Here is a 23527-nt window from a genome sequence, read left to right on the forward strand (position 1 = left end):
TTCCTTCCTCCTGTGGGCGAGAGAAAATGTGGCTGCTTGGTCAGAGCAGCGGGTCCAAAGTCTTTGTTGCCAGAGCCCAGCCCCGAGACCAAGGCCACTCCTCCTCATCCGTCTACAGTCACACAGTTAAAATTATTCTAAGGTTGGCAAGCCTAATTATAGTTATACGAGTTACAGTGGCTCTCTAAAGACTTCTTCAAATAATCAATCAATCAAATCAACTTTATTCAGTCGTATTAAAATAGACCACAGAAGTAAAATACAAGAAGCAATACATAATGGGAAATAAAACTTAGTAAATTCAAACAGAACCCACATAGATAAAAACAAGGTGCGGTCACCGGGTTCAGAACATGGTGCATTGCTGCAAGGATAAAACATCTGCCATTAAAGTGCGAGAGATGCACAGATTAAAATCCAACACACCAATAAAAATGATTTGATCAATAAGGGGAAAGGATTCAAATGGATCTAAGGCCAGGATGCACAGACGTGTCATCCTTATGTACAGAACTACCCATGCGATGTCCTTGCCTTGAGCACCAGTCTCAAAAAGGGATAAACAATGAAGATAATCTCCTCTGATCCCAGAGATTGGAAAACGTGCAAGGCTTTTGTACAGAGACACATGAAATACTTAAGTTAAAGAGGTTTTAGAACCATGGACCTGTAAGCAGAGTAAAAGGCACTGAAAAACATTTCATGTAAAGTGCTTTGTGCTGACATCTGATCACAGGGCAGGGCATAAGATTACGCAACCAGTCGTTGCACTGAGGAAAAGTAACCAGTGTATAAAATATGTTAAGGCAAAGCCGACGAAAATAAAGTGCTGATAGTGCTCTGCATCGTATTATGGGAATAGCCGAATGCCCTTAAGGGTGTCTAGTTGCAAACAGCAGGTGACGGAAGGGAATGCAGACACCTTAGCCCATCTCTCTTTTTCCCAAAATATATAGCATGTGCCCCTGAGTGTTTTTTTGAGCATTGTGGGCAAGGGGCATGAAGGGTCTTTGAATAAGTCATGCCTGCCCAGGGCCACTGCCATCTCCCTAACGCCCCTCAACCAGGAAATATCTAGGGACCGTGAGAGGAACAGGCAGTCCTTGATTAGGAATCTGTTTAAGGGGAGGGCCTCATTAACCCAAATCCTTCAACAAAGCAGTAGTTGTCGGGTTTTTAAAATATCCTTGAGATGGGTAAGCCCTAGCTCTGTATGAGTGATGGAAGAGGTGATGGACGGTGGTAAGGCCAATAGGAGGTGTGTGGATTTGTTTTTTGGATCTGTAATAGCGATAGCACCTGTGTGCCCCAAACCTCTGCACCATAGGTAGCCAACCCTATACATTCAGCACAATAAAAAGCCAGCATGTGGGCAAGAAACATTTTGCCTAGTTTGGCGGCAAAGGAAAGAACTGCGTTGATACTCCTTGCTCAATAAGGAAACAAAGTGAATTTTAATTCAAGAATGGAAAAAAAGTTTCGTTTACAGTGTTCGGCACAACAAATACAACAGGTGTGCACACAGTGCATTTTAACCACCCTTCCACGTGCAGGTTTAGTGTCCGATTTTCAAGCCACATGATGTGCCTGAAACTGGACCGAGCAAGTCATATTTGTTTTAAGTATGCTGGAAGAATCGAGGTATATTGTATCACTTCAGGAATGTTCCTTCCCTGAAACATTTTTATAAAGTACTTAGTCATAATACTGCACCATCTACTGCCCACAACTTGCAGTACTGTTGCTCCATCCCCTCAGTATCTAACTGCGTGTGCAGCGCTTAGAGCCCGACCCAGTGCGCCAAACCTGTGGCCTTTGGTCTAGAAGGGCCTTTTTCCAACCAAAAGACCTCACTCCTCTTTTATTTCCTTTCCATGTGAGGCATCTGCCATTGAACCTCTTTGAGACAAGAACAGGTTTTAAGACATACAGAAGGTTTTGAAACATCTATGCACAGAATCTACGTCCAACACCAGTATAAGAAAGAACTCAGGCTCCTTTGCTTGTTGGCCAGCAGAATGACACACATACTAAAGAGCATGCGACTAAGGAGCCCTGAGGATACCACACTTAAGACATTTATTCTTCTACGCAGGAGGATTAGCAATTTGTTGTGTGAGTTCTTATTAAAAAGTCACAGTGCAAGCTAGGGCTCAGCATCTATTCCGAGCATGGTCAGGCTAGCCAGAAATATGGTGTGGTCTTCGGTGCCAAATGATGATGATAAATCGAAACAGATTAAAGCAATTATGCTACCACTTCTTGGTGGATCTCGATAATCGGAGTCAAGACAACAGGTTTTGTATCATGTTTTGATCAGAAGCTGGCTCACTGGGGAACCAGGACTGACATTGTTCTAGGACCTGCAGGTTTTTTCAGTCTGGACAATGACCAAGTGTTTATTGTGCTGCTATTGTAACGTGGTTACAATGTCAAAATTATTTCAGGAAATGTCTTGATGTATCAATTGTATCATTCATGGCGTCTGAAAGACATTGACGTAATATGAGTTAGCTGGCATTTCTCACCCCTTCAACCAGTCCTGGCTTTAAAACAACCATCACTTTGCAATAGTCCCTCTTGCCACATTAGAAATAACTTTAAAACGCTCAGCAGTAGAAGTGATGTTGATTTTTAAATTAGAACTGGCTAACGGTGTTAAAATACAGAAGTTTACTGAGCAACTATGGCTTTTGTGCATCTTCAATATATTAAGCCTGAAGGACATTTTAGGGGGCCATTACTGAATGTTGCAGTGGGCTGCATCGTTTTGTATTACACCACTGGTGACACACAGCCTGGCGATGCTTGACAGCTGTGTATTTTAAGGTTCCCTTGTAGTAAGTGTCTACGAACATAAACTTCACACTCGTGCCTGACACCTACGCCTTTTTCCTGATTGAACATCACTTGCTCGGCGTTTATGGGCTTTTGTTTAAAACAAAAATCATAACTTGCTTCCTGGCTGCGAGTTGGTTCCATGTCATTTGTTCTGGTTTTTAAGGCGCACTTAGCATGCTGGGACTTGGAGGCCTATTCATAGCATGGAAAAGACAAAACTGCATTTCCCACAATGCACAGTGGTCCTGACTAAAAAGCAAGGGAAGGTAAAAGTATTAGTTAGCCATGTAAACACATGGTGGCCACAGGTTAATATGCCACTCCAAACATTATTTTAAAAGCATTAGATACCGCGGTGAACAAATGTAAATCCTCTTTTCTCTGACTTGGCTCCATAGCAAGCTTTACGTTACTTCAGAAGGACAGATTTTAAGAGTTAATGTAGCGGGAAACAGAAACTATAATACGGTCAATACTGCACACTACCTTTACCATGCAACCATCACAACGCAAATGCCTTTTCTACGCATGTTTTACCACACATTTTATTTTACCATGCATATACCTTTACCACGCATGCCTTTACATTGTAAAGGTAAGTATAGTAAGTATAGTGCAGGTAAGTGTGTGTGTGTGTATATATATATATATATATATATATATATACATACAAGGGTATTTTTAGGGTTTAGGGGCGAGTGAGGTGTATGGGTGGCAAGGGTATTTTTAGGGTTTAGGGTGGGTAATGGTATTTTGGTGGCAAGGGTATTTTTAGGGCTTATGCTGAGTAGGGGTTTTTGGGTGGCAAGGGTATTTTTAGGATTTGGCTGGGTAAGGGTTTTTGGTTGACAAGGATGTTTTTAGGGTTTAGGGGTGGTAAGTGTGTTTGGGTGGAAAGGGTATTTTTAGGGGTTAGGGTGGGTAATAATATTTGGGTGGTAAGGGTATTTCTAGGGTTCTGCGGTTTAGGGGGGTAAAGGTATTTGGATGGCAAGGTTATTTTTAGAGTTTAGGGTAGTTAAGGGTATTTGAGTGCCCAGGATATTTTCAGGAAATGAGGTGGGTAAGGGTATTTGAGTGCCAAAGATATTTTTAGGAGTGGTTGTGTTTAGGGGTTGGGGTGATTTTATTTATATATATATATATATATATGTTAAAAAAAAGCTTTATACTTACTTGGGTAATACATTTTCATTGTAATGGCATGCTTGGTAAAGGTATATGCATTGTAAAAACGTGCATGGTAAAGAATGGCGTGTTATAGATGTTTGGGTTGTAATGGATGCGCTGTAAAGGCATGCGTGGTAATGGCATGTGTGGTTCTGTCATACAACCTAATATAGCGCTCCATATTTTAATAAACACATCCAGTATTTGAATAACTGCTATTCTAAAAATGTTCTTCACATGTTAATGATATATCTTCACTTCTTATAGAAGCTTCAAATCTGTCTATTTTATTTCTCCCCAAAAGAAGAAGACAACAAGAGCAATGCTGGATCGGAAGTCAGGATTCACGAAACATCTTAAAGTACCAAAGTCAAAGTTATTTGGTAAAGAGGGCCGTCTTTGGGCAGAAATGTTAGATTTCTGCCCACAAATGGCACACAGAACAAGTATCTGCAGATGGTTTTGCCTGGAGAGGGAATTTACAACGCAGAAAAATCCACAGGTGGGTTGGATTTTCCAGAGTTGAACATTTACTGTTGGTGTTCTAATATTGGTGTTCCCGGGGGTAAATGAGGTTACTAATGGTAAAGTGGGGAACACTCGAAAAGGCACGGCGTTGCGGGTGTTCCTAAACCTTCCCCTTGATTCTCACACCCAATTTATGTAGCTAGTAGTGCCAGATAAAGGCTGACGTAAGTGTGCAAATAGGGTGAGAAAAACACCCGTATATACCTTTCTTGGCCATTAGGAAAACGGGCCGTCTGCCTAGACAGAGGCGACAGAAAAATATTCGAAGTGAACAAAGCCCTAAATTTGGGATTTTTTTTTGCACTGGCTGAAAATCCACCAAATAAGGGTTATGCATGCTTATGGAAACCAGCGATTTTTGTACATTCCGTGATCAGATAAATATATTTTGTCTGTGGCCCATGAAAAAGTAAGTAGGGAAATCGCAGGTGCAACCCCGCAAACTCTAAAATTAACATTCTCTTTCTGCATCTGACCTTAAACCTGCTGTAATTCTGAGTTTCCGATGTGTTGCTGGTATGAATGCAGCCGCTTATATTTATTGAACTTTATCAATGCATAAACGTTACCTAAATTCAGATGTAAACTTTGCTCTTTACCATGGTCCGTTCTTCATTTAATGGTACACATAAAGGACTTTCAGATTTCTGCTATTGGTTTGTCGGATATGGTTTAGAAATAAGACTTTATCCCACACACACCGCAAAAATATCTGCATCTTCACAGACTGGGGAGGTAGTTCGTTGTGTTTCTGCACCAGCTGCTTCGAAGTCTTTGAAATGAGTATTCACGCCTTCTGTACTGAAACCGTCTGATCTGGTTTGAAGGAATCTGGCATTCCCTCTAATGTAACTTAATCAGAAAGGCTCCTTTACTTTTCATCTGCACTTAGACAAATTTACTACTTGGATCCCTTAAAAGATTACTCAAATCAGGTCAGATCTAGACAGGGTCGTTAGGGTTGGAGATTAGGTCACCTTTATACGAGTAAGATTTCTCCACAGCACAGTGCCTCTGAACATCCAGGACGGTTAGGGAAAAGTTAGTCACATGTCATGTAACTGAATTTGTTCCTGAGCTGTTGGCCTTTTAGAGTTAATAACAATTACTCAGTTACTTCTTAATTAGGCTTTTTTTTAGGTTTAACGCTACACGTACTCTCAATTATATGTAGTATTTACAATTATCATCTATTTTTAAACTGCTCAACATTCACCTTTATCTGGTTATTAGCATCTTCTTTTTCAAAAATGTTGCAATATGTACGTGGTTTTCTGTAGTCTCGGATTCAGCAACTTGAAGAGGCGTCTTCTTGAGGCTGTTTGTGGCCTGTAAGTTAGCTTTCTCCCCATGGGCCCAGTTCACCAGTGCTTGCACAGTGCTGAGGTGGCCAGCCTTACAAGCACAGTGCAGCGGCGTGTCCCTGCTGTTGTCCAAGGCGTTCATGGCTGCCCCACTACCTAGAAGTAGGTCAGTCAGGTCACTGTGCCCATATTCCGCGGCAAGGTGCAGTGGCGTTTTCCTCCAGACATTTTTATCATCTACATTCTTGTTCTTTCCAGCCTGAAGAAGGCCCTGCACTATGTCAGTGCTTCCATTGATTGCTGCGTAGTGCAGTGGGGTGCAACCATCCATGTCCTTCACAGAAACCCTCACTCGCTGACTCAGCATTGCTAGAACAGCTTCCCGGTGTCCTCCCGCAGCAGCGAGATGCAGTGGGGTCTTCTTCTCCTTATCTGCCGCGTTAGGGTCAGCTTTGAAACTAAGTAGCAACTCCAACATTGCTGGATCTCCTACCTTGGCTGCAAAGTGCAATGGGGTCTGGGAATGTTTATCCTTGGCATTCACCTTGGCCTTGTGATGGAGCAGACGGCGTGCAGCATCAACACTGCCCCTCTGGCTGGCAATATGCAAAGGAGTGAATAACTCCTTGGTAACACACTCAATCTTGGATCCAGCCGAAACTAAAACATCAACCAGTTCTGCTTTGTTATGAAAAGCTGCAACATGAAGAGGTGTTTGGTCACCTAGGCCCCCAATGTTGGCATCTATTTTTTTCTGGAGAAGCATTTTGACCAGAAGAACATTGCCTGCTTGAACTGCTAGGTGGAGCACAGTGTTTGAGTTTGGTGTTCTCGCATCCAAGTCACATCCTTTTTCAATGAGAACACTTGCCGACTCTGTCTTCCCAAGCTCTGCAGCCAACAGCAATGGGGTATACTGTATGTCATTTTTTGCATTTACATTTGTGCCCTTGTCAGCCAAAGCAGCTACTATTCCATGCAGGTTCATTTGAACAGCTTTGAAAAGTGCAGACACCAGGGTGTCTGGTGAGAGCCCTCTGGAATACTGCAACAGCAACGCAAAGATTGATTGATTATTGCTGTTAAAAGCAAGTTCTATAAGGTCAGAATCAATGCTGGCCCCAGCCTCCATCAATACCTTTACAGTCTTTTCAAAGCCCTGTGAAACAGCGTAAGCCAGAGCAGTCTTTTTCTTGTCGTCTTTTTCATCGACTGTGGCACCATTTTGTAGAAGAAGGTTTACCAGACTGCTTTCATCCTTGAGAGCTGCCATGTGTAGAAAATGGTGGCCGTTCTTGTAAAGCCTTCCTTCCTCCTGAAGCATCATCTTCATGATGTCCACGTGCTGGTTTTGAGCTGCCAGGTGAAGTGGACTTTGACCCTCCTTGTCCAAAGCGTACAGGTTGGCGCCCGCCTGCAACAGAACGCGGACAGCGTCTGCGTGGCCCATTTCTGCAGCCCTGTGCAGTGGCGTCCTTCCATTTTTGTCCTTGGCATCTACTTTAGCCCCTTTCCTGATTAGGAGCTCAATGGCTGCCACGTGGCCATTAGCAGCGGCAACATGTAAAAGAGTTTCATTGAAAGCATTGACGGCATTCACATCACATCCCTGCAACAAGGCCTCCAGGTCGGAGATGTCACCCTTAGCAATCGCCTCAAAGACACTGTTCATATCGTGTCGAGTTGCCTTCGGTTCTGTTGCTAGAGGTCTGGGCTGCTCTTCCACGTTTACTCTCTCTTTATGTGGTCGAATCACTTCCGGTGCGACTTTGACCGATTCCTTTTTGGTCTGGCTTTGCTTCGTTGGGAGCGCTGCACTTTCTTTATCTTTCTCAAGCAAATACCCCACCAGTTGCCTTTTGCTGTCACCTATATTTACATTGACGTTGTTGACGTAAGCTCGCACTGCGTGGTACACACTTGGCTCCACCTGCTTTAAACAGGGATAGAAAAAGAGTCTGCATGCCCTCTCACCTTGGGTGACCAGGATGTCCAGCAGTCTGGCGTTCTTCTCTGTGCGAGACCTGTAGGTGGACAACACTTTTTTCTTATCCGGTGATAAAATGCCATTGTCAACGAGCCAGATAAGGAGGTGGTCGGTGTTATTAATTTCCTCAACCAGGTCCTGCTTTCTCGTCTTCAGGACTTCGATGGCGTAGGGATTAGTGAACACGCTTGTAGAATACATCCTGGCTCAAGTGCACCCCTGTGCAGGCGAATCAAAACATCCTTAAAATGTCACCGTAGACGACACAGCACAAATAAATCCATAAATTCGAAATTCGCCGTTGCATGAACAGTGGGTGAATTGAAAAGCATTCCTCGACACCCATTCACAAATCGCCAGCATGGTTAAGATTCGCCTTGCCCTCCGTCGTGTTCCATGGTAACAAAACATTCCATCGCGGGAGCGAAATCCGGGCAAGTTTCTGTACCCCAGCCAATGCTAAACGTTTGTGGAAAGCCAGCCAGGTTTGCAGTTTAGACACCAAAGGACAGGTCCTGCACTTTGCAGGGACTTCCCGAGCCAGCCACTTTCCTCTGATACCAACGGAGCGAGTTTGCCTCTACCAGGAAGTTCTTTGAAGGCTTTATCACAGTCACAGAAGATAATTGCTGGCAACCGGGCTACAGTTGCTATGAACAAACGGTGTGGTGTTGTACAGGTAATCTACAGTATGCGAAGCAGAGATTAGACTGTGTACTGCACGCTGGCTAAAAGAGGACACTGTATACTTAAAGTTCTTATATTCAGGAGTCAACACAACCGGTGAGATTATTTGTTGTAGTTCACACTCTTTATAGGCAGATTCCAATTGCTTCAAGGTTGTTTGAGTGCCAAGAGAAGAAATACGAATGCCAGGGACCCACCCAGCTCGGGACCATGGTGCCTTTCGAATGCTTGTTTTCCAGCGGCAAGATTACTAAAACCTTGCAATGGTGCAATCACAGAACACATGTTCTCATTCCCTTTTAATGTTGCTGTGTCTCATTGAATCAAGGGAGTAGCCAGAAGAATTAAATGACCCCACTTTGATCCACATGACACTAAATATTCGATTAAAGTGAGAAATCCGGACCGTTTCTATGCAGGCCTCTCTCAGGTGGAGAAAATAGAGCAAAATGGTGCGTTTATAGCACAATTTTTTTGCCTTCCTACAATTGCCACTTTCTTCTATAGTCTTCCTTTCCTTGTTGTCTTCAATCATTTTTTCCTTATTTCTCTCTGACTTTTATTTATACCTTCTATCTTTTTACCCTTCTTTCCTTCTTTATATCATTCCTTCTTTTCTACTTTAAAGTATTCTTTCTTTCCTTCTTTCCACTCTCTTAATTTCTTCTTTCCATCTTGCATTTCTCATGTCCATTATTCTTTCCTCCCATCTCGCCTTCTTGCTACCTTTATTTTTACTTAGTTTCATTTGCTTCGCTCCCTCTTTGCTTCTTTCTTCTCTTTCCTTGTTCATTCTTTTTATTCCTTACTTAACATCTTAATGCAATTCCATCTCCCCGTCTTTTCATTATGACTTTCCCTCTCTAATCCTTTCTTTCTCTTCCCCTTTCCTTCCTTTCACTGCCCTTCTCCCCTTTTCCCCCTTTCTCCCATTCCTCCTTTTCAGATTTTTTTGAGTATTTTGTTTTTTTTGCTTTCTTTCATGATTTTGTTGTTACTTTCTTCTTGCCACCCTCTTTTATTTTTCTTACTTTATTTCCCTCTATTTTCTGTCTTCTTTTCACCCTTTCTTCTCCCCTTCTTTTTCTTTTTCTCTTTCCTTTTTTTCTTCCTTTCTTCGTTTGTACCTTCTTCCAGCGGTACCAACTTTCTTTCTTGTTTTCTTGGCAAGCCTCTCAATACTATAATTTTCTAGTGGCCACCACATTCAATGTCATAGAGTCTACAGTAACACAGTGGTCGACCTTTCTGGACAGCTTTACAGATCAGATGTCCAGGCCTTGGTTGCCAAAACCCAGAAATATCAATATGCAAATAGACATGGCAGGTTAAACAGAAAAGTATCTAATAAAACAGTACTATCGGTTTGTAGAAACTATTTTCACAAAAATATTATTAGGTGCGTTAGGAGTCTAGTAGTATTGTTTTATTAAATTTATCTATTGATAATATTGATCTGTAATCATATTGATGCATGAATCGAGATGCAAGAGGAGGTTAGGCACTTTCAAGTGACTTGACGCGATGAGCTTTGAAGCGCAGGGTGTATATTATCAAACTGGACTGCTTTTATCCCTAGGTGGAATTTCTTTTACTTTGGGAAAATAGTCTTTATTTTCACACTGTTTCAGGATCCGTCAACTGTTGGGGGCTTTGCCTTTCACCACACATGCAGGAACATGGTGATGCTTTTTCTTTAAAAAATAACCTAGAGGATTCTGACTTTACGTTATAGAGTTGATGAGATATAGGGAAAAATCAGAAAGAAAACACGTGTTTCAATAGCCAGATCACCTCTATGGCAGTAAATCTGTAATTCCGAAAACAGAACGTAACAAAACATCTTTGAATGCATTGAGAAAGGCTGACAAGAAAGAGATAAACTAGTAACTGGCATCGCTGTTTCTGAATGTCAAACATAATACTAAAGTCTGCAATCCTTACCATGGCTACTGTAATCGAAAATCAGTTCGGTATGACTTTAACATTTAGTAATTATTTTGCCATTTTCTTTTGTACAGAATGGCAAATACTCTATCTTCAAGGCATAAAAATGCTATATTATACCAGGACATATAGTTACAAATAAACTTTCTGGTACCACATGAGTGATCCAATTCAGTGGTTCTAGAATAATTTTTTGGAGTAGGTGGGCTGTGGCATCCATTTTTTACAGTTTAAGGATTTAAAAACTCACTTATGTTACTGAATAAGCATGTAAAACAACTGAGCCCAATCTCTGCATCCGGTGGATGTAGAGGAAGCGCTTCTCCCGTAAGAACTGTTAGGGTCCATGGTTTGTTTATAAAAATGTAAGGTAATTGTGATATAGCCACTCATAATGTGCACATGATAAATCAAAGTGACGCCTTGGAATTGATAAATCACAAAAGCAACCTGCGAATAATTGTTTTTGAGTCTTTCCTGGGGAAAGAATGGTTTTAGACGAATATGTCATACTATAATATTCTGTGAGAATGTTGAAGTAAGATTTCTTTCTTTTCGTTTGACCTATTCATTTAATCCAAGTAGGCCTTGCAAATTTCAAACCTTTAGCATATATTTTGGTGTGAGTTTTAAATTAATATTGGATGTATTAATTACTTTTGTACTTTATGCAGGGCCGGCTTTAGGGCGGTGCCAGTGGTGCAGCCTGTAGGAGGCTGGACTGGTTTGTAGTGGGTACCCTGGGTACTTACACCTTACACCAGGTCCAGTTATCCCTTGTTAGTGAATGTAGTAGTGTTTTAGCAGCTTAGGCTGATAGAGGTAGCTATAGCAGAGCAGCCTAGGCTGAACTAGGAGACATGCAAAGCTCATGCAATACCACTTATAGTTACACAGTAATTATGCACAAGTAAAGACAATACTCAGTGTTACCAAAAATAAAGGTATTTATTTGGGTGACACAGTACCAAAAATATCTTAGACACAATACTCCTTCTGGAGGTAAGAATTATCGCAATACATACACTAGACACCAAAATTAGACAAGTAAATAGTCATAGAACAATGCAAACAGTAGGAAATCCTATAGAATGCAATGAAAGAAAATAGGTGTAGGGGCAACACAAATTATATACTAAAAAAGTAGAATGTGAATCATGAATTCCCCCCAGACAAGTGTTCAGTATCGCTGGGAGAGTAAGAATACAGTAAAGGTAAGTAAATTACCCCACCCCAGAGCCCAGAAAAGCAGGAGTAAAGTACAGCAAGTTTCCTTAGGACACACTACACCTCGTTTTTGGGATTTTGCAGCAGCCAACCAAGTCTGCATAGAACAACTGCTGGATTATTGGATCTGAAGACCTGCAAAGGGAGGAGACCAAGTCCAGAAGTTGAAAGAAGACCCAGGAAGGACAGGAGCCCCTGCCAACCCAGAAGAGGGTGCAAAAGAAGAGTCCCCGGTTAGTAGAAGACTGCAGAAATGCACCCTAGGAAGATGCCAGTGGGTTCCTGCATGATGCAAAAGATGTCCCACGGCATGAAGAACATTGCAGATGAGATTTAGTGTTGGAAGGTGCCAACAAGCCTTGGCTACGACAAAAGTGCGTTTTTCATCAAAATGGTGCTGGATGGACCCAGGAGGGACCTGGGGGTCTCAACTCTACGTGAGGAGGAAGAGGGGGCTGTCAGCACTTCAGAGAGCCCTCAGGATGCCAGCCAGCACCCCCAGAAGCCGCAGGATCCGGGTACAAAAGAGGTGCAAAACACAATTGATGCAGCACAACAAAAGAAGATCCCACGCCGCCGGAGAACAACTCAGTGAGTTGAGCATCACAGGGTGGAGTGGTGGGAACCTGAGCCAGGCTGTGCATGAAGAAGTTTTGCAAAGAGTGCACAGAGGCCTCAGGAGGTGAAGAAGACACAATACACAGGGGTGCCATCGTTCCCGGGGAAGGCAAGGTCTTACCTCATCCAAATTGCGTCAGCAGGACCTCAGGACAGTCTATGTCGATGAAGTCCACCATCTCAGTCCTTAGGAGCATGCTCGTTGCTGTGAGAGCAGTCCCAGGATACCGGTCGTCACCTTGGAAGGTGCCTGCTTGGAGCAGGGGAGTGACTCCGTCACTCCATGGGAGATTTCTTCGGTCCTTCTGGTGCAGAATGAAGACAGGGAGTCTCCAGAGCATGCACACCAAGGAAACTGTAGCAGTTGCTGACTTGGAGCTGAGGTTGCTGAAGAAAAGTGTCTCTTGTAGACACTTTGTTGCAGTTACAGCGTTTCTTGGAGCAGGCTGCGGTTGATCCGAGGTCAGAAGAGTCTGAAGTTGTTGCAGAGGATTCCTAAAGGAAACTTGCAAGCAGAATCTGAAGAGAACCCACAGGAAAGACCCTAAATAGCCCTGAGAGGGGGATTGGTTACCTTATCAGGCATGGACCCATCAGGAGGGGTCCGTGACGTCACCTGCTGGCACTGGCCATTCAGAGCCCTCCAGAATGCCCCCACACATTGCAAAGCAAGATGGCTGAAGTTTGGGACACACTGGAGGAGCTCTGGGTACCACCCCTGGGGGGTGATGGACAGGGAAATGGTCATTCCCCTTTCCTTTGTCCAGTTTCCTGCCAGAGCAGGGGAGAAGGGGCCCCTGAACCAGTGTAGACTGGTTTATGCAAGGAGGGCACCATCTGTGCCCTTCAAAGCATTTCCAGAGGCTGGGGGAGGCTACCCCTCCCCAGCCTGCAACACCTATTTCGAAAGGGAGAGGGTGTAACACCCTGCTCTCAGAGGAAATGCTTTGTTCTGCCTTCCTGGGACTGGGCTGCCCAGACCCCAGGAGGGCAGAACCCTGTCTGTGAGGTGGCAGCAGCTGTAGCTGTAGGGCAAGCCTCAGAGAGCTGGTTTCGCAGTACTGAAGGGCCATGGTGGAGACCCCAGGATGCATGGAATTGGCTCTCTAATACCAGATTTGGAATGGGGTGGACAATTCCATGATCTTGGACATGTTACGTGGCCATATTCTGAGTTACCATTGTGAAGCTACATATAGGTATTTGCCTATATGTAGTGCATGCGTGTAATGGCGTCCCTGCACTCACAAAGACCGGGCAAATGGCCCTGAACTATGTGGGGGCACCTTTGCTACTGCAAGGGTGCCCTCACGTTTAGTAACTTTCCACCTAACCTTCAGCAAGTGAAGGTTAGACATATAGGTGACTTATAAGTTACTTAAGTGCAGTGAAAATTGCTGTGAAATAACATGTGCATTATTTCACGCAGGCTGAAGTGGCAGTCCTGTGTAAGGGTTTGTCTGAGCTCCCTATGGGGGGCAAAAGAAATGCTGCAGCCCATATGGATCTCCTGGAACCCCAATGCCCTGGGTACCTAGGTACCATATACTAGGGACTTATAAGGGGGGGTCCAGTATGCCAATTGAAATTGGTAAATGGAGTCACTGGCCTACAGTGACAAATTTAAAAGCAGAGAGAGCATAAGAACTGAGGTTCTGATTAGCAGGATCCAGTGACACAGTAAAAACACACTGACACACACTCACAAACAGGCCAAAAGTGGGGGTAACCATGCTAGAAAGAGGCTACTTTCCTACACAGCCGCACCGAGTGCTGACCTGGATTGGGCGGTGCTGACCTCAGGGGGGTGCTATGTTTAGCAATGACTTACAAAACTTGCGATTTAAAAGTACCTGCTAAAAATTTACTTGTGCGTCCAGCCTTCTGGAAGCAATTCAAATGTCAAGCTATCTCTTGTGATTAATGTTCCTGCTAGGGACAGCAATGTGAGTTCTGTCTACTGGCAGCTTTGATTCATCATAAAGTAGTGTAGAGGGTTAATATCCCTGCTGCTAAGAACAGAACTATATTTTATGTGGGTAGCTGACTGGAACAGCAAAGCCAGCCTTTACAACTGCTTTTAAAACAAATGAATGTATGTAAAAGGGAGGCCATGGAGAGATGAGGGGAACATTTGCCTGGTGGTGTCCGAGGCAATCCGTGGAGGTGGTCATGGGATGTGGGGGCACCAAAAAAGACTGTCGCACAGGGCGCCACCAGCGCTAAAGCCGGCCCTAACATTATGGAGAACTATGGTTGTTAGACAGAATTTTATTATGGATCATGTACATGTGAGAGACGAGAAGTGTGTAAGTTTTCCCTAAAATCAGTGGAAAATAATTGATCATTCTAGTTTTCCATCTTAAGATGATCTTTGTACAGCTTTTTTCTTAAATTTGTATGATACTGGCTTGTTTATTACTAGCATATGAATGTAAATAGTTAATAAGTCAGCCGGTCAGCCAGGTACAGATGATCTGGAATGGACTCCTAGCCAATGGCCCAGTGCAGCTTACTGTTATAATGTATAAAAATAACCCACAGTAAATCACAATAAGGAAAAATCTGTTCCACTTCAACTGCCGTTAAAGGCACTGCTTTAAGATTTTTAACTCTACAACTGTTACGCTCAGTAAGGAAAGTATTCTAGGCCCCCTACATGTACCAGTATATCTTTTGCTAACCACACACATGTGAAGGAATAATACCTGCACTATACGACTGTACAAATTCCAGTTATCGAAAAATATTTTTCTTAAGTCGTTTTTCTTTTTATACGTAAACATTTCCAAAATAAGAAATAAAATGTAAAAAGTTTGTTTAAAACGCATCAAAGCAATTTTCAGCAATGCATATATTCAAAGTACCTTCGCATGTAACACAACCTCAACTTCTATCAGCTTCTTTCATATAAATAACTTAATGAAATCCTGTTTTGGTAGCATGAACTACACATATATTGCCAGCCAGTCAGAATGGAATGACCAGGAGTGTTCTCCTGACAAGCGCAGTGTATGACTGAGTGTGTGCCTGCTCCACAGATTCCGCCCACCTGAAGCAGAGAAAAATACAAGTACCGCAGATATATCTACAGCAATAAAATGGCACCGTACGTTATAAATTAGCATAACAAAGCACCTTAATATGATACTAATTGAAAATGTGGAGGATCAAAGATCGGAAAGTTAGGAAAACTCAATATCTTAGAGTACATGAAAAAAATGCTGCTTTTGATGTCATAAATTATACTTACATGTGGAACTACAACTTATCACTTCCAACTGGGGCACATTAAGATATTCACAAAATCAATTATTCTGAATTTCGTTTTACATTGTCTACCTCAGACTAAGGAAAGCCATTTATTTTCGGATCAGTTTGTTTTGGCCTAGCTAGAAAAATGTACGACCATGCCACATTTTACAATTAAAATACGAGTGTCATTTCTAATTCCAAAGCTATGCAGATATTTTGAAGTATATGTATGATTTAGAAAGGCAGTTAGCAAATGTTGTGTTATATCATGTTGTGTATTTGAACATTTGACATTACATCATTCTTTAGCCTGCCTAGCACCCAGTAAGGTTTGACATTTGTCTTCGAGTTTTTCCGCTCCAAATAATGCAAAAAAAAAAAACAAAAAAAAAAAACAATGCATCTTTGCACTAATCGCTATTGCCCTTTGTCGGGTTGAACAATGTCTGGAACCGCTAGAAGTGCCACAGCACCCTCTACACCCCTACTTCCAACAATACTGCTGCCATTTCTGTAGCATATCCTCCAGTATCTGTAATTCAGAGAGTGGAATTACCAAAGTGGCTTTCCCACATCACTCATAATAAGAGCATAGGTGGTGTGTGTCATGACTGTGCTCCTTGAGCATATGAAGGATGTTGGAAATGACCCTTTCTGCCAGGTTAGCCCCAAACTTTTTGCCTTTGTCCTACAATTTTTCAGACCCTCTTTTAGTTGGCGTTAGGACTCTGAGCACTTTATGACTACTAATCAGTGCTAAAGTGCATGTGCTCTATTCCCTAAATCTTGGTATAATTGGCGTACACATCTTTGGCTTATTTAATTTACCTGTAAGCCACTTGTAAAGTGGTATACCTTATATCTAGGGCCTGTAAACTAAATGCTACTAGTGGGCCTGCAGCACAGATTGTGCCACTCACAGAAGCAGCCTTTTAAACTTGTCTCAGGCCTGCCACTTCAGTACCTGCGTGCACATTTTACTGCCACAGTGACTTGGCAAGTCAAACTACTTGCCAAGGCCTAAACTCCCTTTTTACTACACCTAAGTCACCCCTAAAGTAGATCATAGATAGCCCTATGGGCAGGGTGCTATGTATGTAGAAGGTAGGGCATATATTCATATGTGTTACATGTCCTAGTAGTGACAAACAGCCTATTTCGGTTTTCACTGCTGTGAGCGCTGCTCCCTTCATTGATTTACATTGGGAATTCCCTTATATATGACTAAGTGGTAATTTCTGATCTATAAGAAGCAGCATGGGCATGTCTGGTATGTTTGGAATGGTAGTGAGAAATCCTGCTTACTGGTGGATCTTCGATTACTAGGTTAGAAATGCCACTTTTAGAAAGTGGACATTTATCTGTGCTTATAACTCTAGTGCTTTGCAGCCTGACTCCAATACACGTCTGGGGCAGAGTGACAGCTCCACTAGATGCATACTTCCCATACAGCCATAACACAGGAAAGGCTGGGTGTGAAAGAAGAGGTGCATACTGATAGTCATCCTGGGCTGGGGAGAGGGAGGGTCTTTAACACCTTACATGTCAATAGGCTGTGTCCCACCCTGACACAATGGACTGATTACCCCCTACTAATGCCTGGAGACAGGGCTAGGTTGAAAGTGCATTGTGCTTCACTTAAAAGGGTCCATTTGAAGTCACCCCCCGAACAAAGGCATTTATGAGTGTAAGCAGAAGGGCTCTTGCCCCCTGATTTTGTAGCACTTTATAACTGGGACTGAAGCTCTGTCAGAAGAACTGCTGGACTGTACAAAGGACTCATCTGGACTGCTCTTCTGTCTATTGCCCTTCTGCCTGGTGTCTGCTGGGTGGCACAAAGGACTCTTCTGGATTGCTTTTCTGCTCATTGCCCTGCTGCCAGCTGCTCCCTGACTCGGGTTCCCCTGGGCACTGCTGGACTGCCAGGAAAAGCCACCCCTACCTGCCTTTAGGATGCTGGCCTCTTCGTCTACTGCTGCCTGCCTCATGTATGCCCTACCAGTGTTCTCCCGGGGACCAGTGTCAGAGCACTGGTGTTCAATTGCTGTCCATAACCTGCAAATATAGCATCTGGGGAGCGCTATATATTGTATGTGTGCCTGGAAGTACCACACCTGAGGAGGACCTTGATTCTGCATAGCTCATGGGATGCACCTCCTCTGGTTCAGGTGGCGAGCGAGGTGTTGTGCGCCCTAAGCAGAACTGCGTGCAGTGTGCCTCCTTTTGATGGTGAGGGGAGAGCCGCGGTGGCAAGACTCACCAAAGACAATCTCCTGGAGTCACCTCTGGGCCGGGACAGGAGTTCTCCTCACAATGATCCTGGATGCTGGAGGAGAACCACTGATGAAACCCTCCCATGCTCCTTTGCAGGTGACCCGACTTCAGGAAGGACCGAGTTCCTGGGATTATTGTTAATAGCTGCATTGCGCGTTTGCGGGCACCGGCTCTCTGTTTTCTTGGTGTGTGGGAAGGTTCATCGAGGTCTCCTCGCTAGGGTTTGTAGCATGTGTGTCCTCATGCTGTGGGCATGTTTTGGGGCATTCTGAGTTTTTAACGGGCCCCTAGCCTGAAATGTGAGTGCTCTACCCTGCACTCCTGTAAAGCCCACATTAATCGTCAGTGTGTTTTGGCCTATGATCTCTGCCAGATTACCGTTTCCTGAATAAGAGGCACACAGATGTCTCTGTGGCTATGCTTTGGGGTCCAATTACCATAGAAAGGTTAATAGGACCACAGGTGCACCGTGCCCTATGAATTCCAGATGAATCATGTGTTTTCGTTGTGACTGTACTTGTAGGTGATGGCTCATGTTTTTCTTTCACAATCAGCCCTGCATTGTGTAGTTCATTACGTGCCCTAAGTAATTACTAATCTGGGTTGTTTTCATTGTTCAGTGTCACGGGTAGTATCCCTGTATTTATGTAACTTTCACCATATTTCTGCTTCATGTAGCGTGGGACCTCCTAAAGTCCAAGACAACAAGTACTACTTCAGTATGTACCTAATATGCTCACTACTTCTGATGTATGTCATTTGGTTCTCCAAGTGACCAGGACAGCGAGTGCTATTTCAGTAATTGCATGATATGCACTGTATTTATGATTTATGATGTATTTGGTCTAATGATATATTTTTATATAATCCTGTGGGGAGTGTCTTTTGTGGTGTATGTATTGTGTCACGGGTGTGAGTGTGTTGCCCAAACGCTTTACAGATTACCTCTGGGGATAAGCCTGACTGCTCTGTACCAAGCAACCGGGGTGAGCACAGGTTATCTTTGGTGTGTAACTTATTCGCCCTGACTAGAATGGTGGACTTGTCCTGGCTGATGTCCGAATCCTAGCCAGCCAGAAACACCACTTCTAACAAAGGATATCCATGTCTCCTCAATAGGGCCAAGTTTCACCCCAGATGACATGTACAATGGTAAAAACTATATATACCACAGATCATTTATTCTAGATGGGACCGATAACTTTCAGTACCATATTTAGAATGGAGATCCCCTACTGCTTTAGACACTCAGCATATTATTACACATTGTTAAATCACATGCATTTAGTGATTGGCAAACCCTCTCCTTAATGTTATTTTTAATTACAATAGATTGTATTACATTTACTGATTTCTGTTCAAGCTGTTGAAGAAGAACAAGAGAGTGAAATGCACAATCATTAAATAAGGAAACCTGAGTGAAAGAAATGAAAATGTTATAAAGTGGACAAATGCATTTTCACATTAGTTTCTGATTTGAAAAGTTTTGTAAATATTTTCTTCAAACAAGAATCTAAATGAGAGAAATTAATAATAGTGATTAAAAAGTGAAATTCACTACAAGCAGTTGTGAGTACACAGCTGAATCTGGATAGACGAATCCAGATTGATTGGTTGATTACACGGTTATCTGCAGGTGCTCTACGGATATGTAGAAACATTTACCTACTAGTTTCCTTGTTTATTGGGAAAGAGTCAGTTGGTTCAGCAAGGTTCCACATTAAAAAACACTGTCAAACTTTTAAATGGTTTGGGCAAACGCTTTATTAATTCTGTTTACTAGCATACATTTTAAATCCTGTTTCACATTATTTTGTATTTTAAAAAGTACAGTGAATTCACAGTTAGTAAACTGTAAACTTTGGACTTGTATAGCGCACTACTTACCTGTTAGGGTCTCAAGGCGCTGTACGCATACCGCTGTGGCACCCCTCCTGTCTTTTCCCTGTGAGGCACCCACTCCTGGACAGCCCCAGGGTGAAGCCAGGCACCCAAGCACTGTGAGGGCTGTTGTGGAGATTAAGCAAGCTATTGCCCAGAGTTACAGAGTGGGACCCATTAATTAAATTAGGCACTGAGGCGAGAATTATCTGGTCCAAGGGAATTGAGCCCAAGACCCGCCGAGGTGGGCATTGAACCCTGGTCCCAGGCCAGATCTCTGCATCAGGGTCTGCCGCTCTAACCATTGTGCCAATATCTGTTACTTACATTGATATGTTCACACAATATGTTGAACTGTTCCTGTACTATGTCCAAGTCTAAATGCTAAATTGACTGGACCCAGAACGTTCTCTTCGGCAAAGTACTTTTGTCTTCCACATCAAATTCTGTTCTCAAATGTAGATTTAAAAGTTTTCTAGATTAACTGCCATTTCTTAAATGAACAGTATGACAGTGTAGAGAATTTATGGATTTAAAAGATAGTAGGTAGTGGTTTCGCACAAAAACCTATCATGCATCACAGTAGTCTTCTTTCTGTTTCTCTTGATGTTGAAATAACAGAGAGGATCACAACAAGGACCATTCTAAGGCCTGTAAATAAACAAACTAAAAACATAGACAACTATTGTAAATAAAAGAAAATGTAGGGCCAGTAAGAAGGGCAAAGGATATATGGTTCCAGGTGATGAGATGTGCCAAATGGTGCATGGGAGGTGGGAGAAAGGAAAACTAAGAATTGTGCTGGGCACAATGCCCAATTTAAATTGAGAAATGAAAAAAACAAACCGAGTAAATGTAATGATGGTTATTTGAGGGATCCACCACTGCACAAAATAAAGAAATTGATAAAGTGAACAAACATAGAGGGCTCCATGGAAGTATGGTGGGTTGTAGTGGTAGAGACATGGGATTATATGGGAGTAGAGCCGCAGAACAATATAGAAATATATTGCAAATAGTACGGGGAAACAGCTGGAGGGACAAATAGAAATACATTGAAACTATTAAAATGGAAGAGGAAGGATTTATAGGGATGCCAATTTCTAAGAAGAAGAAACTAGAGGAAGGTTAGAAAAAACATAAACGTGTGCAGGGTTGATGTAAAACACATATTGAAGGTAACAAGGTAAAGGTAAATCTAATAAGGATAAAGAGTCAAGGTGGAGGTGTTGATATAAAGATAGTTGAGTCATTAATTAAAATATATACAATAATATGGATATCATGGGCTAATAGTGCTCTATTTCAGGGGAGTTTTTCATGCATATAATAGCTACGTTAGGGTCATCAAGGACTGATCTTTTTTGGTAGGAAGGGAGTGATTAGGATTGTTGATTAGGGCACCTCTTGTGGGCACCCGAGCTATGACTGGAGAAGACATGGGGCCTCATTTTCATGCTGTAGCGGCAAACTGCACTACCGGAGCGTAAATTCTTTAATGCTCCAGTGGCACAGTGTTCCAGATCCTATTTACAAGGCCATGCAAAGCCATCTTCTGTGGCTCTTCATGGCCTTGTAAATATGGCCCCTTTCACTAGTAACTCTGCTTGAAAGGGGCGTTCCATGGATGTTGCTATGGGTGTTACAACGCAACAACCACAATGTGTCAGTTTCCTATGCCACCTCAGGGGTGGTGTTAAAGTAGCAGAGTGGGGAGAAATAACATTCTGCAGCACCCATAGAAATAGGAAAACAACAATGATGATTGTTTATGTGCAGGAAAGTCTACCTTCCTGCACATTAACAATCATCCCTGTAGCACAGGCACCCTTGCACCATGGCGCAAGGAAATGGATATGAATTCACCAAACTGACAGTGGTAATGGAAGTGACATCTCATACTCTTTGGGCACACCTCCTCAGCATCGCAGGAAGTGACATCACATGGCCTGCTACCTCAATGACACCATAGAAAGTTAACTGACATGACTGAATAACCCAGTGACATCACAATGACCAAAAAATGAGTAACGCAGATAAAAGTTTAGTTTACTTCCCACCCATATGCTAAATAGAATTCGTCAGTGGTGGGCCAGGGTTGCATAATTAGCTACACAGATACACCTGTCTTATGCCAGACAGTAATCATATGCCTGAGTATAATTGTATACATTCAGGAAGAGTGCCAGTTGCCCAAGTGCAGGCACCAATTTGTGGATACTGCCTCTAGACTACCGAACCAGATGTTTGAGGACTAGACCACTGCCTCCAAGCACTAAAACAATGGAAATCTATTTATAGTGAGATTGTAACATGTAGAAAAAGAAAAAAATGGCAGTCCACAAACATCTAGCCTCTTGATTTCTGCCCCTTTCTGGTAACATCTTCAAAAGTGCAAAGCCTGGGAGTTATTATCGACTCCAAGCTATTACTCACTGTTAGAAATGGAGTCTCTATTTGGGAGAGGTCTACACCCTTGTCCAAGTAGGGACCACAATCGTAGTCAGGGTAAGTAACACACAATCCAAAGTATCCTGTGCCCACCCTCTGGTAGCTTGGCACTGAGCAGTCAGGCTTAACTTAGGAGGCAATGTGTAAAGTATTTGTGCAATAACTCATTGAATAACACAGTGCGAACACCACAAAAAGACCCCACACAGGGTTAGAAAAATATAAGATATTTATCTAGGTGAATTAAGGTCAAAACGATCAAGATTTAATAAGTACAAGTTGCAATGATAAGAAGAGTTAGTACAGAATGACCAAGGCACTCAGAGGAGCAAAGTTCAGCACAGTTTGAAGGAGAAGGTATCCCTGGTCGTATGAATCCAGAAGCGGAGAAGAAAGCGCTGATTCCAAGTTAATGTTGAGTGATGTCTTTATTCTTTGACAAAGTTTGTCGTGGATAAGTTATGTCTTGCAGAAAAACAGCCAACACGTGTTTCGTCACACAAGTGACTTTATCAAGGCTGGGCCCGTCCGGCCAAGGAAAGTGAGACCGCAAACGGTGTGTGGGAAGGTAGTAGGAATGTGTAGAGCCTGGCAAGGTCAATGTTTGATCTTCAAGTGATCGGAGAAAGAGACGAGGAAGCCCTGATAAGCCTCCCAGCAACGTCCTGAGTCGATTAGCAAGGCCCACCGATCCGTCCGTAGAAATGCGTCTTGACATTGACCTTGCCTTGTGTGACGAAACACGTGTTGGCTGTTTTTCTGCAAGACATAACTTATCCACGACAAACTTTGTCAAAGAATAAAGACATCACTCAACATTAACTTGGAATCAGCGCTTTCTTCTCCGCTTCTGGACTCATACGACCAGGGATACCATCTCCTTCAAACTGTGCTGAACTTTGCTCCTCTGAGTGCCTTGGTCATTCTGTACTAACTGTCATTGTGTATCTTGATACATAACTCTTAGTGCCTATTGGGTAGTTGGGCACCAGGCCAACATGGCACCAGTCTCTCATATCGTCTGACTTTGTTGTTTACTACTAATTGTAACGCTACGGAGGTGCGGCTTCTTGACCGCCACTACCCTTGTACGTTTTATGATAAGAAGAGTCTTAGGGCCAGATGTAGCAAAGGGTTTTACCCATTCTGTGTCTATGGGAAAATGTGTTCGTACATACGGCCCTTAAGCCTTTAAAAAGCAACAATTGTCTTTTGCAAGAACAAGACCTGGTATGCATCAAAATTACACGCACCGAGACCGCAGAGGAGGCTATGCGGGGAAAACAAAGTGTCTGCGCCAGATGTCAGGCACACACGGACCATGCGCTGATTCTTTTCCAAGCGCAAGGACTTTATG

The 23527-nt window shown here is 42.9% G+C and overlaps 1 protein-coding gene across 1 annotated transcript; it reads right to left on the reverse strand.

Annotated features, from left to right (window-relative positions):
• Window positions 1–212: 212 nt before the first annotated feature.
• On the reverse strand, window positions 213–8390 carry LOC138293378 (CARD- and ANK-domain containing inflammasome adapter protein-like). Its single transcript, XM_069232573.1, has one exon. The coding sequence runs from the start codon at window positions 8029–8031 to the stop codon at window positions 5758–5760; it is 2274 nt and encodes a 757-aa protein (XP_069088674.1). The 5' UTR covers window positions 8032–8390; the 3' UTR covers window positions 213–5757.
• Window positions 8391–23527: the final 15137 nt, after the last annotated feature.

Source organism: Pleurodeles waltl, chromosome 4_2 (assembly GCF_031143425.1).
Source record: "Pleurodeles waltl isolate 20211129_DDA chromosome 4_2, aPleWal1.hap1.20221129, whole genome shotgun sequence".
NCBI classification, from domain to species: domain Eukaryota; kingdom Metazoa; phylum Chordata; class Amphibia; order Caudata; family Salamandridae; genus Pleurodeles; species Pleurodeles waltl.